This window comes from Arvicola amphibius, chromosome 10 (genome assembly GCF_903992535.2).
Source record: "Arvicola amphibius chromosome 10, mArvAmp1.2, whole genome shotgun sequence".
Classification (NCBI taxonomy): domain Eukaryota; kingdom Metazoa; phylum Chordata; class Mammalia; order Rodentia; family Cricetidae; genus Arvicola; species Arvicola amphibius.
The window spans coordinates 78,181,117-78,199,276 of NC_052056.1; the positions used below are offsets into that span (position 1 = coordinate 78,181,117).

General features: G+C 47.5%; 1 protein-coding gene across 1 annotated transcript in view; it reads right to left on the reverse strand.

Annotated features, from left to right (window-relative positions):
- The window catches only part of Galnt9 (polypeptide N-acetylgalactosaminyltransferase 9), an 88,394-nt gene that overhangs the window by 36,805 nt on the left and 33,429 nt on the right, over positions 1 to 18,160 (reverse strand). The window contains exon 2 of the mRNA XM_042055881.1: positions 4,837 to 5,017. Within this exon, the coding sequence (XP_041911815.1) occupies positions 4,837 to 5,017 (181 nt within the window). The remainder of the gene's footprint in view (positions 1 to 4,836; positions 5,018 to 18,160) is intronic.

Consider the following 18,160-nt stretch of genomic DNA (forward strand, 5'->3'; position numbering starts at 1 on the left):
CTGCAGAGGTTCCTGCTCACAATAGGGAGATAAGGGAATCCCGTCACAGAGATAGCAGGAGTAGCACATTTGCCAAGAACCTGAGCACCTCTCCTCAGATGCCCAGATCATTGGTGCTAATGGAAATGCATGGTCTGCCCTTTGTGCCCTGGAAAGATAAGTGTGCAAGGACAGGAAGTGAAGTGGTGGCATGTTCCTGAGAGTCACTCGCTGCAAGGCGACAGGACACATGTCTCATGCTGAGCTGAGCCTCAGCAGACAGAAAGTTGCTTATTTGGAAACTATGCCTTTATTTTTGGGAATATTGTATGGGGAGGTTGTTAGCAGGCAGGTCCTTGGGGACAGTGCTGCTGCCATGCTGCACGCCAGCATCCTGCCTTGCTGTGAAACATGTACATCTATGCAAGGCACACGCATGAATTCAAAATCCTCAACTAGGCAGTCACTTGTGCGCCTGCCTTCCCACTATCATCTAAGAAGCAGGAGAGCAGTGACTGACATTAGCCAAAGCCAGAAGACACTAAGGATCCAGAAACTAGGATGTCCCTCCTCTACCAAATTGTCTTTCACACACTGAATCCATCTATCCATCCATCCATCCATGTTGCTGGAGGCAAGACTGCCCGGCAATATACCCACACATATGCATACACACACATTTGCACAAATGAGCATATACATGTGCACACTTCCACATATGCACATCCACATTCACACATGCCCAGACACATCTCACAGACACCTTCAGTTGTCATGTGACTGACCTGTGGAGGCACATACGTTTACACAGTGCCTGTCCCTAGAGTTATGAACACAAATATTCCAAAGACACACTTTCATGTTCAAAGCTTAAAAGCCCTAAGAACCAAAAGCTGAAGGCAAGCCCCACCAGCCCTCTACTCACAGGCCAGAAAAGTGATGCCAACTCCCTTTTGGAGACATAGATACACCTCAACCACATGTCAGAAGCAAGACACACAAATGTACATAGACACATGCAGGGCCCTCTCAAGCTAACAGCTCTCAAAGGGTGATAGGAAGGGACCTCAAACTTGTCAGAGGGTTACCACCTGAGTGAACTAGCCACTTGGAGACAGACAGACTCCCCTAGCCCCACAGGGCTGTATCTATGTCCCCTGTCCTCCAGGTAGTGACAATCTTCAAACCATTCCTGGGTCACAGGTGCTGGCAGATCTCCCAGGTCTAGGTGACACATTATGCTCTGGGCCAGCTCAGCTCTTGGTGTCCTCTGCTGACTTTGAGCAGCTGTGCTAGGCTTCTGTGCTGTCTTGGCCAAGGACCCTCTACAGGGGCTGTGGATGCTCAGTGGACCCTGGTCAGAAGCCACACAGCAAGAGAGGGGGAAAGCTGAATTGTAGGCATATAAAGGTTGAGGGGATACCATGGCTAATGTACCGTGTCCAGTTCTGCCTACTGAGAGGCCTAGGGCCAGTCCTGTGCTCTGTGCCCCCCCCCCCAGCTCCAGTGGTCCACATTTAAGGATGCAAGGACAGTGACCTTCACTGTCAGGTTAGGTTTCAATCTGTGGTACCAGGGACAGGTCTGGAGCACTAGAAAAACAGTTGCGGGGCGGTTCCTCTGCAGGAACTTCTAGCTGTCCTAGATGCCCCTATGGGAGTGTAGACCTAAGAGGAGAGAACTGGTAAGGACTAGTTGTGCAGCCAGGACAAGGCCTTGCTGTCCACAGCGCTACATCTAGTAAAAAGCTGGGGCCAGGAGTGGTGGCACAAACCTGTCATCCCAGAACTCAGGAGGCTGAGGCAAGAGGAGTGTGACTATCAGGCCAGCCTGGACAACATGAGGAGACCCTCCAGAAAACCAACACCAAAACAAAACAAACTGGAAAAAACAATGGCACCAGAACACGGGTCATGTCTTCAAGAAACCCCAGTTTCCCTGAGATCTTCAGTGTCCAAAACTCCTGCTTTCCTCTGTGACCAAAAGCACAAGGGGATGGGGGCATGGTTTGTCCCGTGCAGATGTATCTAACATCTTGGATCCAAGAAGCTAACTCAGCCTTCCGTTTGCCATGCACTCAGTCTGCACATATCAGAGCTGACAGTCAAGCTGCTCCTAGCTCAGATGATGAATATGCATGCATGGAGACTGCAGACAGGAGACAAGGGACATCATGGCTGAGGCTGCTGGGGAAGGCTGTTCGTTTTGATGACACTATTTAATTTAGATTTGCCAGCTTCCTTTCATCATCCCAGGGGCAGGCTTAGTAATCATCTATGTGATACACTTTGTGCCATAATTAAAGCTGCCGCTTAATTAGAAAAGCTGTCCACCCCCAGACAAGAGGGGTCCAAAGATGGCTCTGAGAAGGAAGCATGAAGAGACATTGAATGTATGGTGCTGCCTGTGGGTGCTGGGACACCCTCACATGTGCATATGCGTTCTCTCTCTCTCTCTCTCTCTCTCTCTCTCTCTCTCTCCCTCCCTCCCTCCCTCCCTCCCTCCCTCCCTCCCTCCCTCCCTCCCTCTCTCTCTCTCTCTCTCTCTCTCTCTCTCTCTCTCTCGTAGTCCAGCTTCTAATGGCCATGTCTGCCAATCCTGCAGGCAGGTTCTGGCTATAATGGGGGTGAAGCCCTTGAGTAGATCACAGCAAGATAGCTTTGAGAGAGCCGACTGAGCTTGCAATGATCAGTTTTCCCGCTTATTTATCCACAGACACCTGGCACTAAATGGCAGGTGTTTGCTGACTAAACAGTGCTCACAGACACCACTGGCATCACTGCCCATGAGTTCACCTTGGCATTCTTCGCCAGATGTCCTATTGCTGACTGCACACAACAGCTTCTATGCTAATGACTCAATACAATAGCCATTTCTTGCTATGGTTCTGGAGGGCAGGAATTTGGAGGCCACTACAAAGATTCCAGGTTGGAGACTATCATGTGGTACAGCTACATGGGGGCTCCTAGGAGGTATTGGTGTCTCCAAGCATCATCTCAGAGTCTGCCTACTTCACTTTGCCAATCGGACTACAAGCTTGGATGCCCTTTTCTGCTTCTCAACAGCTCCAACACGTTCCTGGTTCAGTCTCCCTGGGCTGGTTCCCATCATGCTTATGCTCTCATTGGCCAGGCCTGTTACACATGGTCACCTAAAGTGGAGCTTCTGCCATACCACATGAAACTAGACATGAGGAGAAAAGGTCTAAGATCTGAGTGATGGGATGCTGAAGACACCTGTCCTTGTTTACTCACTGGGAAGGGGCATGTCCAGCAGGGAGAGCTCATTGCTCCTTGGCAAGAGACTGTCCATGTCATGACCCCACCTACACTCTCCATACCTCCTCTCTACCCTCCCTACCTAGGTCAGGAGGCTTTAAGAAAGAATATAACAGGTCTCACCAGGGTCCATCAAAGTATGTCAGAGACCTTTGTGCAACCCAAAATTTGAAGGCAGCAACTATCTCCCTGTCTCATGATGTAAATAATTCAACTTCTGAATTTCAAAAAAATGCCCCAAAATAAAAGAATCAGGCATGAAAAATACAGGCTATTTTGGGACTTAAAAAAATAGCACAGCTGCTAGGATGTCCCTGGAGCTGCAGTCTCTGCTCCATGTTTGGAGCATCACCCAAGCCCAGGCACCATTCTGGGAGCTGGTTCAAGTACAGCCCCATAGAAGTGTTCCAGATTCTGGGCCTTCACAGCCACCTGAGACTCTGGGCTTTGGCCATCTTCCTACCTAAGCTCATGCGCAGAGCAAGGTGGAGGTGGAGATGATGAAGTTTTAAAGCAACCTGAAGACTGGGACTCGGAGGAACCTGGTGGGTGGTGTAGGTGGTCCATTCCTTTTTTTCTCCATCACTGTGATAACTACTCTGATGAGTCACCTCCCTGAGCTTCCTGCTCCATCTTCTCCTGGCCCCGGCCTCCTCAGAAAGCTCCTTGACAGAGTTCTAGTCTTGGTCCACTGGGAGGCAGAGAAACTGCAAACAAACTCACCACTCATCCACCCTCACCAGGCCCCAAGAGGCACTCTAGCAGCATGCTGAGCCCTGAGCTCAGACATCAAAAAGCTGCTGAGTTTCCCTGTCTAGGTCTCCAGTCCTGATAGTCTGTAATGGAGTCCAAGGGCAGCCAGCTTGCTACTACCAACTCAAAGCTTTGATGCTTTAATGGATGGTTGGCCTCCTATGAAGGTGTTTGTTCAAGTTCAGCTATGGTCAGGTCCCTCTGTGCTTTTGGAAGGAGATAATAAACAAGGATAAGAACCCAGTCCTCGGGGACACAAGCAAGGTCATAGCAATGAGGAAGGCAACTCTTTTGAATCTTTTACTTCTTTGTTTTTTGGGAGAAACAAGATGGTCACAGCCTCTGAAGGACTTTCAGACACTTGGGGCTCACCAAGCGATGACAGTAATAGCTGCAAAAGTCAGTGAGGTGACCATGCTGAGCAGTGACCAAAACCTCTAGCTCAGGTGTCCAAGTACATCTGAGTTTCTGTGCACATATATGTATATGCACAGTCATAGCTGGACTCACATAGATAGCTCAGCCACTTCCAGCCTGCCAGCCTCGGAGTCCAAAGGGAAAGGGGACTGATGAAGTGGTTGGGTATCAAAAGGACGAATACAGCAGACAGCAGAGGGGCAAGAGAGACAGAAAGAAACAGAGTGAGAGAGATCGAGGGAGATGGAGACAGAGAAAGAGAGAGAGACAGAAACTTAGAGAGATTGAGAGAAGAGACACAGAGAGACAGAGGGGTCGAGGGAGACAGAGACACAAAGAGACCAAGGGTACATCTGCAACCTTGTACCTCTGTGCAGCAGAATTCCACCTCCAGGCCTCAGTTGCTCACCTCTTGGGCCTATAGTCCGGTATGGTCCTATCCAGGGAGATGCGGTCACTGAGCTGTGCATTGTACCCAAACTCCTCGAACTTGCCCTCGGTCTCTTGGCTACCATCCTGCAGAGTGGCAGCCACTCCTCCCTGGCCCAGGCCACCTGGCCCCTCCACCAGCCCAATGGGCTTTGCGAGGCCTGGAGAAGACAAGAAAGGACAGGTCAGCAGATCCTTGGCGTTGCTCCCAGCACCCACCCCAGTCCAGCATGGTCAGGGAAAGTCTGACTGTAGAGTCAGCAGACACTGGGAGGCTGGACAAGGTTTGCGTAAGTGTGGTTACTCCATGTGACACCATGATGGTGAGACTTAGTCATTATACATTCACAACAGAACCTTGGTGGCATAGAAAGGTCCAGTAGGACCCTTAACCTCAGTCACGAGTCCAGTGCCATTATCAATTCACCATTGTAAAAGATCATTGCACTGACTACGATGCCATCAGAGGAGATGCAGAGGCCAAGACTGTGACCTCTCTGGACTCTGCACTCTTTCCTTAATCCTAAAGCTGGTAAAAAGGGTAAATCAGGTCCAGCAAGATGGCTCAGAGGTTAAGGATATTTGCCACCAAGCCTGATGACCTGAGTTCAATTCCCAGAATCCTGAAAATGGTCCTCTGAATTCCACCTGCATATTGTGGCATACATAAACATGCACATACACACAATGTAATAATATCTGAAACAAAGATTAAAGTTAATCAGTATATAAAAATCTTAATTGTAAAGAACTAAAATAAACTTTTTTAATGCAGAGTCATTGTCCCCAGCCTGGGAAAGGGTAGTGGTTGTCTTGCAGACCAATTGCAAAATGCTGCCACATAGAGTTTCAGTCTGAGGACACAGGTGACAACTTACAGAACAGAGGAAACAAGGCAGTGGAGGAGAGAAGCCAGGACTCTCCAGAAAGCTAGGGCAGAACCTGCTCTGCTCAGAATCTTAGATGGGGCAGGGGCTATGGAACCAGGGGACACCAGTTAGGCAAGTTCTCAGCGGTCACTGGAGTCATAACATCAGAGCATCCCTCCTAGTGGAGCTGTAGTCCGGGGCAACAACCATATGTAGAGACAATATACTTTGCTCTCCTTGGCGGAGATCCAGCTAGGTAATATGAGGTGTAAACCTCCATACTTCAAATAGTCAGTAGGGGGATTTCTACTCAGTCCTGGACTGCTGTGTGTTTTGGAATATTCCACCAAACATAGAGTTGATGTTTGTATAGGACTGAAGGATATGCACTGAATATAAAATTGAAAAGTTATGAGACACATTATTTTACTTGCTTATTTTTATCTTAATATTGCAACATATCTAAAAATCATGCTTTATATATAGGCTCTCCTGTAGCCCAGGATGGCCTAGAACTCACTATGTAGCCCTGAATGTCTCACCACCACATCTGAAAAAAACCCTACTATTTTTAAACATGCAACACTTTGTGTCATTCATTTTGAAAGGGAAAAAACAGGCAACTCTCAGGGGCAGACACAAAGCAGCTTCCAAACTGGCAGAACAGCCCTGACACCCTCGGAGCCCTGGACCTCAGATCCTGCTGCCTGGCTAGAGGCTGTGCAGGGGGTGCCAGTATCCAACTTTGGGGACTCATTTGTAAATGCAAAATATACACTTGATGAACTATCCAGTCAATTCAGAATACATCACCTGAGCTCACTAGTCTGCAAACCCCCTCTTCAAAATACTTGCCTCTTGGTCTGCTGCATTTTTTCCATATTGTAGCCAATACACAGCATTGTAGCTGTGATAGCTATATGGATCTGGTTCTTACTTTGTAAACCAGAGACATGTCCCAAGGCTACTCAGTGAGAAAAATTAGTGGAGTCTGTTTCACCCTCCACCTACACCCCCTCCCATGCACTGCCTTCCCCGATTTTTCTCAGCTCTGTTGTATTTTTAGCGATTCTGATGGTTGCCTTTGTGACTTCAAGAGGAACGCTGAAGGCTCTGTTTCTAGGAGCACCAACTCTCGCCATGTCTCTCAATGCCCAATGTGTAAGATGAGGGGGATACAGGCTTCTTGCCCATGGCTCCACAGTGTCCCCCAAGGTTTTCTGCAAAAGCCCTATCATGCTCTGCAAATGAAGGCAAGATTCCATGAGATTTCAAAACAAGAAATGGATCAGTATTTATCCTGTGAAATTACATGAACAGAACTCATTGGGAAGCCTAGCACTAAGGACCACGCCAGGACCAGAATGTAATTTCATCCCTAACCAACCTCAGGCTACAGAAGGAAGAATTTTAAAATATCAAGGCTATATTGACTTTTATCACCAATGTTCTAAGTTTTCAGAACCATGCACACTTTGGTTATTTTAAGTTGGGTCTTGTTCTGTCATGGCATGCAAGTGTGGCAGTAACAGTCTTTGTTGGCACATTCTCTGTAGACATGTCCACTTCCTAGGAGGTCAGTCTATGAGGCACTTCAACCTGCAGATGAGGAAACTGAGGTGTAAAGAGTTAAATAACACATTCAAGGTCACATGACCACGCTCAGGCAACATCGCTGGAAACAGCTGGTCTCCATGCTGTATCCCAGGCTTCTTAACAAGGTGAGTGTGGAGTAGACTCCAGCCTTTCTCACTGCAGAGTGGGGAAAGTGGTAGAATCATAGGCCGGTCTCAGTACCCTCATCTAGGGACCCTTTTACTCCCGACTAAGTTGTACTGTCTTTCCTAGCCACCATCCTTGGAACCCTTCTTGTGCTCAGCCTGGAGAGGCGCTCTGATTTTGTGAATTCCACATCTCCTTAGGTCTGGGACTTGCTTTTTACTTGGCTGAAAAATATTACCAAATCGTATTTCAGAATGATTGTATGGAAAGAGAATTTTCTAAGCTACAAGGTAACTGGAAAACTTTTTTTTTCCTCCTTAGGAGCAGCAGATAACTTTGCTGGACACCGAGTTCCTAAGCTTCTCCTGTTCGCCCAGTCCCAGGACTGAGTTCCAGCACAAGAGAACCTTTTCCTTCTACAGGTATTCCTTCTCATTCATACTCTCTGCTGCTGCCTGTCTCTACCTCCCTGTCATCTCTGTCTTTGTCTCCCTGCCTTTCCTCTGGCTGGCTGGCTGGCTGGCTCTCCCATCTAGAGTTTATTATGGTCATGTTCAATCTTCAGGAAATATTTCATTCAGGGTAATGTGTTCTGTTAACTATGAGATTATATTTCTGTCTGCTTTTCAACTTGTTCTTCTGTAACTTCCTTTAAATATTTACCTTTTAAAAATATTTTTATATTTTATTTTATTTGTATCTATGTGTACATGTATATGTGAGAATGAATACCACATGTGTACAGGTACTAGTGGAGGCCAACAGAGGGCATCAGTCCTCTGGAGCTGGAGTTATGGGTGGTTGTGAACCACTGGATATGGGAGCTTGGAACATAGCTTGGGTCCTTCGCCACTGAGGCCCCAGTCCTGGAACTTCCTTTAAATGAAGATTCCTCCTCCTGAGGCCTCTTCCTTCTGCTGACGCCTTTGTTTTCATTCTCTGAGACTTTTCAGACCACCAGTTTGATCCCTTGTCACGTCCTCAAGGTTAACGAGTCCACCTATGGGATTCTTTCTTGTTACAGTATTGTGGTCTTTGTTCTCTGCCTTCTGAGGATGACACCCTGGCTTTCTGCTGGTTGCTGAACAAGCAGACTCCTGCCCTTGGAGATCTATCTGTACTCCCAAAGCTCCAGGGCATGACCTCCCCAACCCTTTGGAGAACAGGTGAGAAAATAGACTCAGTTTTACAAAAGAGCCCAGACAATGCCTGCCTCCTGCTGTTCAGTGGAGGTGGCAGATCCAGGGCCCAGGCTAGGCTCCTGCTTAGGAACCTCCACTGTGACAAATCAAAGCAGATTCCTGGTGTTCTGCTGGTCCACATCTGGCCCCCACCACTCTTCCTAGCGTCTGACCCCACAGAACATACTATACATCTGACTTTCCTCAGAGAAGTTTTGTATATTAATCATTTTTCTCATTGTTATTCTTTTGGTCCCCGCCCCTTTCCACGCCCACTCCCAGCGACCTCTGGTCTCTTGGAGTCATCCTGAATCTTCTCTCTTCCCTCTCTCTCTTCTCACTGCCCCCCTTTTGCGTGTGCACACGCGCCCCCCTCCCTCTCTCTCCCTCTCTCCCTCTCTCCTTTAATAAAGCTTTATGTCTATTTTCTGTGTCTGTGCCGTTAACCCGCCGCTGCACCGCCTGTTCACCCGCTGCCCTGGTCACACGGGTTCTGTGAGTCTCCGCGCAGCTACGCGCAGCTGCCCAGCTACTAAGTCTTTAAGAATAAAATTCTGTCACACGGGTTCCGCGAGTCTCCACGCAGCTACGCGCAGCTGCCCAGCTACTAAGTCTTTAACAACACTCATTGCTGGGACAAAGTTCCTAACAAGAGCAACTTAAGGAAGGAAGGACAGTTTGAGGGTACAGTTCATCAAGGTGGGAGAAGCATGAGGTCACTCTGTATCCAGTCAGGAAGCTGAGAGTGATGGCCTCTGGTGCTCAATCTGCTTCTCTTTTTTGTTCAGTCCAAGACCCCAGCCCAGGAAAAGTTACCACTCATGAGGGTGAGTCTTCCATCTTAATTAACCCAACCTAGAAACTCTTTCACAGACAAGCCTGGGGCTCTATCTCCTTAACTCTAACATCTAAGTTGATAAACAGCACTAACAATCACCCTGTTTTTAAAGTGTGCCCAAGGGCCAAAGGAGGAGCTCTAAGTGGTACATGTTCATCAGTCTTAAGGACAGACCTGTTCCTTGCTATTCACAAGGCTCTGTAGAGTCCTATCAAAAGATGTGGGACAGGAAAAGTTCCTGGGAAAATTCACAAGTGGGTTCCACACAGACTCACCTCTGAGGCTGGGAGGCTCTGGTCGGGGGCCACCAGCAGAGAGGGGTCAGCAGGAGCAAAGCAAATCTCCAAAACCAGCCTGGGAGGTGGGGTCTGACGTCAGAGTCACCTGGGTGGGCCTCAGCTCCCCTCAGTCCTCAGGAGTGGGAATCTGTACCAGCTACACTGACTGAAAACTCCAAATTGAATTTTGCCTTTAAGGAAGGTCACTCTGGCACCTCCCTGCCAGGATTCTGGCCTCTCATCTTTCTGCACTCTCCCTGTATAAGCTCAGATCCTATTTCACAAAGATTTCTTGTAGAGATACAATTGCTTGATCTCACCAGGAAATGAGGGCAAGCCTGGAAGGACACCAAGATGACCTCCCCATGATAGAAAAGTCATAAGGCCTATTTTATCACATTAATAGTCTACACGGCCACCCACACACTGAGGCTCTGACAAAATCCATACTGAGCCGGGCAGCCCCTTCTGCCCAGACTTCTGGGCATCAGCTGTGGAATCCCCTCTCTCACTCTCTCCACTGCGGCCCTGTATTCACTGTAGCCTAAGTTCCAGGCACAGTACAGACTGGGCAGGAGGGGCACATGGGCTTGGTTAGAAAGTAGAGAATGTTGCTGTTTCATTCCTTTCTGGTTCTCAGGATCCCCAGTTACAGGGAGCAGGACAAGTGTTACACCCACAAAGCACATGAGACCAGACTACAAACACTACTGCAGACTGAACTGCATCTTTCAAATATGCTTATGGTGAATTTGTTTGAGCCCTGATGTTAAGAATCATGAATGTGCACCAGGCGGTGGTGACGCACACCTTTAATCCCAGCACTCGGGAAGCAAAGGCAGGTGGATCTCTGTGAGGTCGAAGCCAGCCTGGTCTACAAGAGCTAGTTCCAGGACAGGCTCCAAAAGCTACAGAGAAAAACCCTGTCTCGAAAAAAAATCATGAATGTGGCGCAGTTTGGAAATAGTATGCAACCACAGTAAAATGAAGTCCCACAGGATGAGTCTAGATCCCAAGTGTAGCGTGGCTGCTGTCCTCAGAACCGAGGATTTGTCTACCCACAGAGAAGGGCATCTGTGTACAAGGCACAGATCAAGTTGGGACCACAAGCCAGGGATATCTGGAACTTTCAGCAGCTGGCAAGAGTGGGAAGGCTTTTCCTGAAACCATGAGAGATGGAACTTGCAGACTCTATGACTTCAAAGCCTGTCATTGTTTGCCACACAGCTACAGCCGTACCACACACTGTCACCTGGACCCGACCCAGCTCTGCTGGTCTTGGGGCAGAAGATTCTGTTCCTCACATGGGGTGACCCAGTATGGGTCCATTCCAGGGGGTTTATCTGCCTTAGCTCCTGTGAGAAGGCAGAGACATGGTTTCTTAAAGCACAGCAGTTCCTGGAGAAGCAAAGAAGGAGTGCTTTCTAGTTTCCAGTTCCAAATCTCCCCTAGCTGAACAATGCTACAGCTTGAGCTGCAGTCCTGATGGCCTGACTGGAAGAACAATGGGAAATCTACATTTCTTAACTCCGTTTTAAAACATCTTCCCACATCTCTCCTAGAAAACAAACAGAAACCAACATCCTGTACATATCCAAGAGCTGGCTCCCCATACTCAATCCAGGGTCACCTTCCAGGGATCTGGTGCCCTGCTGAAAAAGATGGGGCCACTCAATGTCCAACACCATCGTATAATGAGTCCAACCAGTCACCCAGGCACAAATGTCCTCAGCAGAGGACAGATCACCAGCACCTCATTCCAATAGGCAAAGAATCAAGCAACATGTAGTGTCTTTAATTCCATGAGGCCAATCAAGAGAGAGAGATAACCTTGAAGAAGAAGTCAGCTTTTATGGCAAACACTCCTGGGGGATGATTACCACATTCCCTTCATATTAGCAGGAAGTCAAGGGTCTCACCACAGAGAGAAAAATAGGTCAGTGCCCCCCATTATTTCTACAAGACTATGGCCATGGTGAACACAAGGGACAGACTAAGCTCACAGTTTGCCCTCCTCACTCTACCCTAGCACTTTCCCGCCATGGAAGAATCCATTAAAACTTCCCTTGGATAACCATAAACGTAAGAAGTCAGTATGACCCTGTCCCTTCCCAGCTTGCACCCAGAATCCTCCCCCCCCTCCCCCTGCCTCCTCCACCTGTCTTTGGGGCCACAAAATCCCACAGCTCAGCCTGTTTGGGCTCTGGGAACCTGGAATTGAGTGCACCCAGACGGGTGGGAAGTCCCCTCCTTCATTTGACTGCCCGGGACAAGGTAAGCCTTTGTCTGAGAGCTACTTGGCCTGCAAGGGGACCTGACAGTCTGCCAGAGGATCCATTATTCTTTGGGGTGAGTGAGGAGTGAGTGCCCGAACCGCGGCAGCTGCCTGGAGAGGGACCACAGACACTCCACAACTCCCCCTGCCACCAGCACACTTCCTGCTCTTCCTGCAGGGGTTATTCTCCCCGGATACCACCTCTCTCTCCCTGTCCCTTCCCAGCTTGCACCCAGAATCCTCCCCCCCTCCCCCTGCCTCATCCTCCCGTCTTTGGGGCCACAAAATCCCACAGCTCAGCCTGTTTGGGCTCTGGGGACCTGGAATTGAGTGCACCCAGGCCAGTGGGAGGTCCCCTCCTTCATTTGACTGCCCGGGGCAAGGTAGGCCTTTGTCTGAGAGCTGCTTGGCCTGCAAGGGGACCTGACAGTCTGCCAGAGGATCCATCATTCTTTGGGGTGAGTGAGGAGTGAGTGCCCGAACCGTGGCAGCTGCCCGGAGAGGGACCACAGACACTCCACAACTCCCCCTGCCTCCAGCACACTTCATGCTCTTCCTGCAGGGGTTATTCTCCCCGGACACCGCCTCTCTCTCCCTGTCCCTTCCCAGCTTGCACCCAGAATCCTCCCCCCCTCCCCCTGCCTCATCCTCCCGTCTTTGGGGCCACAAAATCCCACAGCTCAGCCTGTTTGGGCTCTGGGGACCTGGAATTGAGTGCACCCAGGCCAGTGGGAGGTCCCCTCCTTCATTTGACTGCCCGGGGCAAGGTAGGCCTTTGTCTGAGAGCTGCTTGGCCTGCAAGGGGACCTGACAGTCTGCCAGAGGATCCATCATTCTTTGGGGTGAGTGAGGAGTGAGTGCCCGAACCGCGGCAGCTGCCCAGAGAGGGACCACAGACACTCCACAACTCCCCCTGCCACCAGCACACTTCATGCTCTTCCTGCAGGGGTTATTCTCCCCGGATACCGCCTCTCTCTCCCTGTCCCTTCCCAGCTTGCACCCAGAATCCTCCCCCCCTCCCCCTGCCTCATCCTCCCGTCTTTGGGGCCACAAAATCCCACAGCTCAGCCTGTTTGGGCTCTGGGGACCTGGAATTGAGTGCACCCAGGCCAGTGGGAGGTCCCCTCCTTCATTTGACTGCCCGGGGCAAGGTAGGCCTTTGTCTGAGAGCTGCTTGGCCTGCAAGGGGACCTGACAGTCTGCCAGAGGATCCATCATTCTTTGGGGTGAGTGAGGAGTGAGTGCCCGAACCGTGGCAGCTGCCCGGAGAGGGACCACAGACACTCCACAACTCCCCCTACCTCCAGCACACTTCATGCTCTTCCTGCAGGGGTTATTCTCCCCGGACACCGCCTCTCTCTCCCTGTCCCTTCCCAGCTTGCACCCAGAATCCTCCCCCCCTCCCCCTGCCTCATCCTCCCGTCTTTGGGGCCACAAAATCCCACAGCTCAGCCTGTTTGGGCTCTGGGGACCTGGAATTGAGTGCACCCAGACCGGTGGGAGGTCCCCTCCTTCATTTGACTGCCCGGGGCAAGGTAAGCCTTTGTCTGAGAGCTGCTTGGCCTGCAAGAGGACCTGACAGTCTGCCAGAGGATCCATCATTCTTTGGGGTGTCCTGCTCCAGTTCTAAGGCCATCCACCCAAAGGGGTCAGACTCTGGCCTCCAGGCAGGTCTGAGGATTCCTGCAGAGGGGTGCGGGCTCCTTCAGATTGTGCTGCCAGGTTCGCTGTGTGGTATTCCATCCCGCCCTGACCCCACTTTGGCCCTTTTGTCTGGGCTGCGACCCTGGGCTGAATCCCTGATCCTGTGCACTGACATTCCATCTGAACTGGTGAGTGAAGGCAGACCCTGGGGCAACCTGCCCTGGAAGAGAGCACAGACCCCCTACCCCCACTTCCCTCTGCAGGCTTGTGTCTGTTTCTCCCGTCCCTGGGTCTCCCAAGCTTTCCCTAGTATTCTCAGGTATCCTGCTCCTGTTCTAAGGCCATCCACCCAAAGGGGTCAGACACGGGCCTCCAGGCAGGTCTGAGGATTCCTGCAAGGGAGTGCGGGCTTCTTCAGATTGTGTCGCAAGGAATAGGTCCTCCTCTGGCACTGGGGAGATCCAACCAGTTTCAGTCACAGCAAAGATTGGTCTAGGACACCAAACGCCTCCGGGCTCCCTTTGAAGGAAAAGATGGGCAGGCGCCAAAGCAGGAGCTCCTCCAACAACATGAAAGGCAACATGACATCACCACAAGCCAGACATCCCGAAACAACAAGAATTGAACACCCTACCCCAGAAGATATAGAAGAAACCGACCTTAAACAGAACTTTATGAAAATAATAGAGGACCTTAAACAGGAGGTAAAAAACTGCCATAAAGAAATGGAGATGACAAACAAAAAGGTAGACGAAATAAATAAATCTCTCAAAGATACCCAAGAAAAACAAGAAAAACAAAAAAAAGCAATCAAACAGGTAAGGGAAACAGTACAAGACCTGATAAATGAAATGGAGGTATTGAAGAAAACACAATCTGAGGGACGACGGGAAATGGAAACTCTGAGTAAACGAACAGAAACTTCAGAGACAAGTATTTCCAACCGAATACAAGAGATGGAAGAAAGAATCTCGGACTCTGAAGATACTATAGAGGAAATAAACTCACAGATTAAAGAACTAAACAAATCTAACAAATTCTTAACACAAAACATTCAGGAAATCTGGGACACCATGAAAAGACCAAACCTAAGAATAATTGGGGTAGAAGAAGGAGAAGAATTACAACTCAAAGGCCCAGAAAACATATTCAACAAAATTATAGAAGAAAACTTCCCCAACCTAAAGAAGGAGGTTCCTATGAAGGTACAAGAAGCCTACAGAACACCAAATAGACTGGATCAAAAGAAAGCATCCCCACGCCATATAATAATCAAAACACAAAACATACAGAATAAAGAACAGATATTAAGAGCTGCAAAGGAAAAAGGTCAAGTAACATATAAAGGGAAACCTATCAGAATTACACCTGATTTCTCAATGGAAACCATGAAAGCCAGAAGAGCTTGGACAGATGTACTACAGACACTAAGGGAACATGGATGCAAGCCTAGACTATTATACCCAGCAAAGCTTGCATTCACCATTGATGGAGAAAACAAGATATTCCAGGACAAAAACAGATTTAAACAATACGCAGCCACAAATCCAGCCTTGCAGAAAGTAATAGAAGGAAAATCACAAACCAAGGAGTCCAACAACGCCCACAATAACTCAGGCATCTAGCGACCCTTCACCAGCACAACTAGAAGAAGGGAAACACACAAACTCTACTACTAAAAATGACTGAAGTTAACAACCACTGGTCATTAATATCACTTAATATCAATGGACTCAATTCACCTATAAAAAGGCACAGGCTAAGAGACTGGATACGAAAACAGAATCCAACATTTTGCTGTTTACAAGAAACACACCTCAACCACAAAGACAGACATCTACTCAGAGTAAAGGGTTGGGAAAAGGTTTATCAAGCAAATGGCCCTAAGAAACAAGCGGGTGTGGCCATTCTAATTTCCAACAAAGTTGACTTCAAACTAAAATCAATCAGAAGAGATGGAAAGGGACACTTTATACTCATAACAGGAAAAATCCATCAGAATGAAGTCTCAATCCTGAATATCTATGCCCCTAATATAAAAGCTCCCACTTATGTAAAAGAAACACTTCTAGAACTCAAGGCAGCCATCAAACCACACACACTAATAGTTGGAGACTTCAACACTCCTCTCTCACCAATGGACAGGTCAATCAGACAGAAATCTAACAGAGAATTGAAAGACTTAATGGAGGTAATGAACCAAATGGACTTAACAGACATCTATAGAACATTCCACCCAAATAGGAAAGAATATACCTTCTTCTCTGCGGCTCATGGAACCTTTTCGAAAATTGACCATATACTTGGTAACAAAGCAAACTTCCACAGTTACAAAAAAATATTAGTAACCACCTGTGTCTTATCGGATCACCATGGATTAAAATTAGAAATCAACAACAATGCTACCCCCAGAAAGCCCACAAACTCATGGAAACTGAACAGTCAACTACTGACCCACACCTGGGTCAAGGAAGAAATAAAGAAAGAAATTAAAGTCTTTCTTGAATTTAATGAAAACAAAGACACAACATACTCAAACCTATGGGACACAATGAAAGCAGTGCTAAGAGGAAAGTTCATAGCACTAAGTGCCCACTTAAAAAAAACGGAGAAAGCGCTCATTGGTGACTTAACAGCACACCTGAAAGCTCTGGAAAAAAAAGAAGCAGACTCACCTAGGAGAAGTAGAAGACTGGAAATAATCAAATTGAGGGCAGAAATCAACAAAATAGAAACACAGAAAACAATCCAAAGAATCAATGAAACAAGAAGCTGGTTCTTGGAGAAAATCAACAGGATTGACAAACCCTTAGCCAAACTAATCAAACGGCAGAGGGAGAACACGCAAATTAATAAGATCAGAAATGAAAAGGGGGACATAACCACAGACACAGAGGAAATTCAGAAAATCATTAGATCTTACTACAAAAGCCTGTATGCCACAAAATTGGAAAATGTAAAAGAAATGGACAGTTTTTTAGATAAATACCATATACCAAAGTTAAACCAGGACCAGGTAAATGCTCTAAATCGTCCTGTTAGTCGCGAAGAATTAGAAACTGTTATCAGAAACCTCCCTACCAAAAAGAGCCCAGGACCTGATGGGTTCAATGCGGAATTCTACCAGAACTTCCAAGAAGACCTAATACCTATACTCCTTAAGGTATTTCATAATATAGAAACACAAGAGACACTGCCAAATTCCTTCTATGAAGCTACAGTTACCCTGATACCTAAACCACACAAAGACTCAACCAAGAAAGAGAATTACAGGCCAATCTCACTCATGAACATGGACGCAAAAATTCTCAATAAAATACTGGCAAACCGAATCCAAGAACACATTAGAAAAATTATCCATTACGATCAAGTAGGCTTCATCCCAGAGATGCAGGGCTGGTTCAACATACGAAAATCTATTAATGTAATTCATCATATAAACAAACTGAAGGAAAAAAACCATATGGTCATCTCATTAGATGCTGAAAAAGCATTTGACAAAATTCAGCACCCTTTTATGATAAAGGTCTTGGAGAGATTAGGGATACAAGGGTCATTCCTAAATATAATAAAAGCTATTTACAGCAAGCCGACAGCTAACATCAAATTAAACGGAGAGAAACTCAAGGCTATCCCACTAAATTCAGGAACACGACAAGGCTGTCCACTCTCTCCTTATCTCTTCAATATAGTGCTTGAAGTTCTAGCAATAGCAATAAGACAACATAAGGGAATCAAGGGGATCCAATTTGGAAAGGAAGAAGTTAAACTTTCATTATTTGCAGATGATATGATAGTATACATAAGCGACCCCAAAAACTCCACCAAAGAACTCCTACAGCTGATAAACTCCTTCAGTAACGTGGCAGGATACAAGATCAACTCCAATAAATCAGTCGCCCTCCTATACACAAAGGATAAGGAAGCAGAGAGGGAAATCAGAGAAGTATCACCTTTCACAATAGCCACAAATAGCATAAGATATCTGGGAGTATCGCTAACCAAGGAAGTGAAGGATTTATATGACAAGAACTTTAAGTCTTTGAAGAAAGAAATTGAAGAGGATACCAGAAAATGGAAGGATCTCCCCTGCTCGTGGATTGGGAGGATCAACATAGTAAAAATGGCAATTCTACCAAAAGCAATCTATAGATTCAATGCAATCCCAATCAAGGTCCCATTAAAATTCTTCACAGAGATTGAGAAGACAATAATCAACTTTATATGGAAAAACAAGAAACCCAGGATAGCCAAAAAAATCTTATACAATAAAGGTACTTCTGGAGGCATTACCATCCCTGACTTCAAACTCTATTACAGAGCTACAGTATTGAAAACGGCTTGGTATTGGCATAAGAACAGAGAAGTTGACCAATGGAATCGTATAGAAGACCCGGATCTTAAACCACAAACCTATGAACACCTGATTTTTGATAAAGGAGCCAAAAGTACACAATGGAAAAAAGAGGGCATCTTCAACAAATGGTGCTGGCATAA